At 37.1% G+C, this 7,988-nt stretch overlaps 1 protein-coding gene across 1 annotated transcript; it reads left to right on the forward strand.

The window, feature by feature from the left end:
* Nucleotides 1-1,463: 1,463 nt before the first annotated feature.
* LOC134745564 (ommochrome-binding protein-like) lies at nt 1,464-2,452 on the forward strand. The gene has a single exon (XM_063679638.1). It carries the CDS (start codon nt 1,607-1,609, stop codon nt 2,450-2,452), a length of 846 nt encoding a protein of 281 aa, XP_063535708.1. The 5' UTR covers nt 1,464-1,606.
* Nucleotides 2,453-7,988: the final 5,536 nt, after the last annotated feature.

Here is a 7,988-nt window from a genome sequence, read left to right on the forward strand (position 1 = left end):
TGAGAGGTCGATGAGAGACCTCATAGCACCAGAGTCTAAAAGAGCTTTAACAGGAATACCAGAAACAGAAACTTCGACAAATAATCTATTATCAAGAGAGTTGTTTATGACTATCGGCGACACCGAAGGATTGAGCGTGGCGCCGCCAACATCTAGTTTTTTTTGTGGCGTGGGAGGGTTACAGTTGGAACAATTCCGGGTCACAGCACCTGCCCGCTTGCACTGAAAGCACACCACCCCTCGAACGTTTGGACACCCCCTATAGTCGTGTCCCAACATGTCACACTTAAGGCATGCTGGACTTAGGGCGTTAATCGGAGCCACTGTAGTAGCCGGAACCAGCTGTGGTTGGAATGATTCAAAATTTTTAGCTACCTCCAGCAAAGCGTCCATGTCTCTTATAATATTTGTGGCAAGACATGGGTGATATCGCTTGTGTAATCCGTATTTGACGATAGTAAATAAGTCGTCTTCACCGACTGGGGCACGTAATTTAGCATTAAGGTCACGGACCTGTATGACGAAATCGATAACGGTCTGAGTATCGGACTGTTTCAGTTCTCGCAGTTGACGTTCTGTTTTAAAATCAAAATCAACAATATCGAAGGTGCGCATAAAGGCTGACTTTAGCTCAACATACGAAAGCCTCGGATGGCGAATAGCGCGAAAATATTTCAGAGCGCTGCCGGAAAGTAGCTCGTGAAACCTCTGTACAACGTAGGATGGTTTAACGCCGCGCGCAATGCCCTCCTCTTCAACCCGACCGAAAAAATCGCGAACACAGCTCTCACCCGAAAAGGTAAAACACCATTTAGTCAGCGACTCTGGTTTCCATTGGTGACTCGTATACATCGGACACGGAGATGCTCCAGACTGCGGTGGTGGTTCCGCGAATTGACTTGAGTGCGCGTCACCGCTATCCATGGTTAGCACACGTGGATTCGGGTCAGCAAACGGATTTAGAGATCGGTGTGGAGTGTCGCCAATGGATCCTTCACTTTGATTTGACATTATAACACTACTGTTCTTGGGCACGAAACTAAGCGTTACAGTGAGGCCGTTTGACCGGACTCCCTCCCCTTTCTTTAACAAAAAAAAATTAATATCGAAAGTTTATATAATAATAAAAACTTTCTTCTAAAGCGTTATGCTGCATTACTCTATTGATAGGTGAAACCGCATCAAAATTCGTTGCGAAGTTTTAAAGATCTAAGCATACCATAGGGACAGACAGACAGCGGAAAGCGACTTTGTTTTATACTATGTAGTGAAGATCATACCTAATCATAATCAATTATTCCATTTATTTAACCAACTACTTAGATGTTATAACAGTGACAGTCTTGACTTGACACTAGTCTGTGCTGTGACAGTGGCAACGAAGGTTTTTCAGAGTATTTCACATGTGATTGTGCAAGCATTAAATTAATATGTACTTACAAAACAAAAAAACATCTGTAAAATTTATATCAGAATTTGTGGATTTAGTTTCAAACGCAGGCTACACGCTCGTCACAATGAGAAATAATCGTGTCCAGATAAAGAAAGGTATATTGACAATCTACAAACAACTGTAAATTTAACCAAGATGTAGACACTACCCACCATGGACTCGACAAGTTCAAAGACACATGAAGTAATGACTTCGAATATAAAACAAGTATTCCACCACAAAGGGAAATCTTTCATACGGGAAGTACTTTTAGCGGATGCAAACGTACCATACAAATTATCCGTAGACCGAAGTAAAAACAAACTGTTTTTCTGTATAAATGCTGACGATTTCTCTGACCAAAGTTTCCATTTAGTAGTGTTGGATCTTGAGACTGGGATGCCGTGGGTCATCCAGGGGATACGAAACGGGTTTGCGAGCGCCGTAGATCCCGCCACCGGCACCGTGTATCTCGGTGGGAGCAATGGCATTTTCAAATACAACTATAATACATTAGCTGCTCAAGGCCCCGTGCTCAATAGAGTCGATGTCTTTGATATGTTCTTCAAGAATGAACTTTACTTCGTTGACACGGCAACGCAGGCTTTGTCCATTCTCAGAAATACTACAAAAGTTCCCGTTAAACCTCTAAAGGGTTATTTGATCCAGCATTTCGTAATAGATGGCAACGAAGATTTTCTTTTCAGTAATTCAACGGGTCTTTATATCTTACCTCATGGAAATCAAGCTGCTAATTTAGTCCCCTATAGCGATACTATGAACTTCAGAGGGGCGGCTGTCGATACTTATGGACGCGCACATTTTATCACTGAAGATGGTGTATATCAGATTGATAAGAATACCAATCAGTTGCGGAAATGGTTATCGGTCCGTAATGGATATGGTTTGGCATTCGACAAATATAATAATATCATTTACAGCGATGACCGATCTGTTAATAAAATCTGCCCTTTAGAATATACTACAGATGATGGCGAAGATTCTTATCGTTCACAATAAAGCCAAATAAATATATTTCTTTTTATTTTATCTAAAAAATGCAATTTATTATGAGATAACAACTAATACGTTACGTACGTATAATATATCCAGTGATATTAATGGGTATCCAGTTTTTTATCCCCGATGGAACGGAGACGAGGCGGTATACAAATAAAATGGTTACTCTTCTAGCGTGACCTCTTCTTAAGTTTTAACTACATAGACGTATAAATTGTATGACGTTGTGTTGTTGATATTATAACGGGCCATGCATTGGTAACGTCTTTGAAGTTATTTTTCGAGATAACGCGAGCACGACGACGGCGAAAGCTTTAGATACTCGTATAAAGATGTCTATGTCTAAAATTACATTTTTTTATATGACTAAGGCAATCGTATCAGCTGTATCAGCATAAATCTAGTTACCCATATTATTGAGTTACCTATTTTGTTTTCTTTGTTTATATAGTATAAGGACTGTAGGTAGTGAAAAATTAGACGTCATTCATGACTAACCACAATAGGTATGAGCACCTTGTAGCGGACCTTGGCTGCTTTCACAAAATATGAAGCGACTCAAATGGAAACAAATTGCTTTAAGTTTCACCAAACTTCGCTTAATATCAAAAGTACCTTTCTTTGTACGTTAATGAGACTATTATTATTATCGACCGAGAGGGGGTCTTATAGCCGACAAGGCGCGCATTTGTGCTAATGTTTTTTTTTATAAAACGCCGACGTTCATGATAAGATTGATAAGTGTTGTTTTGTTGTTGAATATATTTCGTAAGAGCAAAGTTATGTACTAATATGTAATGTGTTTTTTATAAGTTCTGATAATTCTAATATTTCTAACATGATCATCATCGGAGTGTTACAGTCATGAGTATGAAGCCAAATATATAGTATGTACCTACTTAAATAAAAAGTACCTATAGTTCGAGTTATCCATCTGTTATTAGCTTTTTCTATTCTATAAATTTTCCTTCGGTTTTATTATGAATTATGATTAATAAAAGTTATAGTTACTATAGATACGAGTATATGTATAAATCCAGTGAATAGTAGTACCCTAGATCTGTTCTATTTCAATAATAAAACCTAGGTACCTTTATTATTAACTATGTATGGCCTTCGGTCACGAAGAAAACTCTCCAGGTAAGGTAGAATCGGATGGTACCTTTTTGTGCTGTTTTCGCCAGTTTTCTATATAAAATAACGCGGCCGTATCTCAATAGGGATAGCACTTGAACGTCTCGTTAAGAAGCGGCACACGTGTTCGGCGTTTTCGCGAAATAAAGCTAATAAAGTTCGCATCTGGGAGCGATTGTGGATTTACGAAAACTACCTACGAACGTGCGTTGCCCTGAAGGAGATCCTATGGGCTAGGGATTGGTAATAGAAACGGTATTTGTAGGCTGTTTTTGTAACGCATAATAAGTAAATATTATAAACTATGTAAGCATGTAGGTATCATCATGTATGATCGAAAATAAAAAAATAAAAAAACATATATATGATTGGGTACTTATATCATGTTATTTCTTATTTACCGTGTAAGCGAATTGGTTTATACTATGGTTTATACTGTAAGCTTATATATGTGAGAATAAAATTGGATTTGAATCGATTTGAATACGATATACGTGACGTCTCCCTTCGGGGTGCAGAGAGCAAAGATAATTCCTATTTTAAATACCAAAATTCATTCATTACCTATTCTACGATCCCGTTCCCAACTAGGTTTTTCCTATCTCCCTCTTTCTGATCTTATTTATGATAATTTGCAGAATGAGAGGTATCTACATTCGACGAAACAATAACACGTATCTTGTCAAAGGTTTGTAGGTCAAACAAGGGTGAAACTGTCAAATACATTAAGTTAGGGTGTTGAATTAACAACATAAATAAATGTAAACATCTCAACAATCTTACACCTATCGACCTGGCCCCAAACTAAGCAAAGTTTGAACCATGGATACTAGGCGACGATATAAATTCTTAATGTAATATTCGTATATAGGATTTTGATGATTTTGAATTTCCATTGTGAGAGGTGGAATATTTTATCTTAGTTATTTACGAGAACTAAACACGGACTTAAAAAAAAAGTTTTGAATTAATATGAAATGAGTTGCACAGCTTGTCATTAATCTTAGTATTCTAAATGAACCTAGCTTGTCTACTTGTCTAAAACATGGCACATAGTAAGCTTGAGCAGTTAATTATTCCGTTAAAACATATTACCTACTGTCCGCGCGCGAATTCCGTGCACGGCTTAGGAATGTTAGGAATGTTGGGCGTCATGACCGAGTGGTGTCATTTTGTACGTACGGGCGCGGCGCACACCCTCCCACTTCCTCGACCTCCGAATACACGCGCGGACAGTACGTAGAACTCTGTGCTTGACGTTTAACAACTACAAATATACCTAGGTATTACTTACACAAATCATAAATATTTTCTAACAGGAACAAATTTCATATAATTATATTTAACAGGTAAATATAGTAAAATCTAAAAGAATCCATGTACCTATGGTATAAATATTTTTTCCTCGAACTCTCCGATACCGATACTCGTGATCATAATATAATCATATGAATTAAACTGAAATGTACATTATTTAACGTTCTACTGCATTAGGTAAAATTTGCAGCTTTACTAGAGTTAGATACTTTCTTTGTTATCGACTTCTCGAGTATGAGATTGTAGGAAGTAAATGTACTCGAAATCTAGGTAAAAAAGTTAGCTGAAGCCTCTCTTTCATGTAGTTGTGTACAGTTTACAAAAACGCGGTAAATAGATTACATACATTTGATAGTAGTAGATCTATTTCTCTATAATATTAAAAAACTGGAATTCATTGAAAGGGTTGGCAAAAATAGTTTAAAATAGATAGTTTTGATAGAGATACCGTAGGGAACACTAACTTTACCAACGGCCGGGTGATTTCGCCCATGTAAAATAGATTATATAGATAGATTGGATTCGCAATGAATAAATAGAGCTAAATAAAAAAAATGTAAAATAACCTGACGTCTCCACCTGTCCCCAACTTCGGCTAGTACTAATTATGCTGCATTTTATGCAGAAAGCAAGCCGCTTTGCCCACTGATACAAGGGACCAATCTGAATGATTTCATCCAAGGACACACAAATTTCATCCACTAGAATTCAAGTAGGCGGACCTTTTCCAAAATGGCGGCTGCAAAATTTACAAAAAATATAGACACAAAACGGCTTAACCGATTTTAGTGATTGGGGTATCAATCAATAGGGTATTTGACTGTATTAAAAATAAATTGTTTTACACCATGCATGAAATAAAGCACCAGAAGATTAATAGAGAAACGTAGACAGCAGTTATTTTTAGACACAATTTCTATTTTAAAACCCGTATAAAACTATAAGAGTAGGTAATTTGATTGTGACGTCACATGCTAGTGTTTCATATAAATTCCATAGTAGCAAAATCGTTTTGACAGTTCGAAAAAAGAAACTGATTTGACTAGTAGTCAAATACCCTATTCGTATTCGTAAGAAATTAAAGATGGCTTCCGAATATTAAGAAAATTGTGAAATTTTCGAATATTTTTTTCCTTCTAATGAAAATAACAACTAAATATTCTATATTATTTTTTAAGATTTTCTTTATAAATAAAATTATTAATTAAAAAAAAAAAAATATTCTATTATATGGTCACATATTCTCTAATTAAAATAAAACCTAATAATAATATTACATACAAAATAAAAAAAAACTTGACAATCCGTCAAGTAGTTTTTGAACTATACGTAGCTGGAGCTGTATGTATAAATAAATTTATTTCCGCTTATTATTTACTCATCATTTTCGTCAGATGTGGTTGAACTTACAGAAATGAAAATTCATATGAAGTCAGATCAAAATATACCTAATATAATAGGGGGTATTACTGCAATGTTCTGCCGCCAGAGTGCAGCACTAGCACCCATCGTAAACCATAGAGTAACTTGTACATACCGTGCCTTTCTCAGAATAATGACTAAAGCATAGAAGTCGGGCAAAAATGCTTCGCAAATATGTATACCCGTACTTTACTTCCTTACGAATTAGATAATGTGCCGAAAAGAGATGCATATATGCTTGTTATTTCTCATTTACGTACGGTGTCATAAATTTGATAATTTGCTAGGGATGTAACTGTGTCGACTTTTTATATCGATAAATTATGCCTAAGTTTATGTGCCGTGTAAAAGAATAATCACGAAATTGGCAAATTGATAATTGTCTGGCTAATGAAAGTTGAACCTGAAAAAACGCGGCAATTTCAAGAAATCTGTAGCAGGCGGCTCGTTGAAATGAAATGAATACAAGGATTGCATAACTTTTATACTTTTTATAATTTTCATATGCTAAAAATCATAATATATTTATTGTGACTATAGGTAAAAAAAAAAGGTGTTACATTTTATGGGTACTAAAACCATAGCCTACCATCTTAATGGCGTACAATATTTGTTACTTAAAGCTAAAAATAATATTTAATGTCAAAAGAGAACATAATTAGTACTATTAAAAAGTATAAAAATTATGGAATCCTTGGAATCAAAGAGCCGCCTGATATGAGGATTAATGCATGTACCTAATATAGCTTTTATCTCATTTGCAGTCTACCACTCAGAACCGTCTAACTATACCTCTCGTTTTTTTATCATTAGAAAGAAGGCGAGCGATCTTAACGTGTCGTTTTATCGAAAAATACTGAAAATAAGTCACAACAAATATAATATACGATCATTTACATACTTTTGCTTTCATAAGTAAAATATTGCTATATCGCTAGATGGTATCGATATACCATCTAGCGATTACGAACACCATGTTCCGACTTCCAGCTAAGCACAAGAACACGTGGATGCACCCTAGGTCCAAGCACTGGCACCTGATAGATTACGCAATCGTGCGGCAAAGGGACATTTCCCAGGTCCAAGTCACCCGCGTAATGCGGGGCGCTCACTGCTGGACCGACCACAGGCTTGTAATTACAAAGCTACGCCTTCGCCTCCGTCATCCTCGTAGGCGTGAAAGATCGAAGCCGGTATGTTTTAACGTGGACAGGCTCAATGACCGCGAGGCCAGGGAGACATATGTTGAAGCCTTAAATTCAAAAATCGGGTCAGTGGACATGAACACGGGTGATGTCGATGCTATCTGGGGGACTGTGTCATCTCATATATTAGACTCTGCTAAGTCCGTATTGGGCAAGAAAGTTCGTAAGCATGAGGATTGGTTTGATGAAAATGACACAGCCCTTTCGGAAGCTATTGGCTAACACCGTCGTCTTCTTCAGCAGCACGGGAGTGCCGACCAAGGCAGAAGCGTTGCGGAGCTACGGCGGAGTAACATAAGTCTGCGTAAACTGTCAAGGGAAATTAAAGACAAATGGTGGCAGGATAAGGCTCGCCACATGCAGTTGCTCGTGGACACTAACCAGTTAGGGGAGTTCTATAAGGAGATCAGGAACCTAACGAATACCATACCACCTGTAAAGGTACCTCTTAAGCCTTG

This window comes from Cydia strobilella, chromosome 11 (genome assembly GCF_947568885.1).
Source record: "Cydia strobilella chromosome 11, ilCydStro3.1, whole genome shotgun sequence".
In the NCBI taxonomy this organism is placed as follows: Eukaryota; Metazoa; Arthropoda; class Insecta; order Lepidoptera; family Tortricidae; genus Cydia; species Cydia strobilella.

Coding starts and splice junctions, on each gene's coding strand:
- LOC134745564 (XM_063679638.1), top strand. CDS start 1,607: ATGGACTCGACAAGTTCAAAGACACATGAAGTAATGACTTCGAATATA.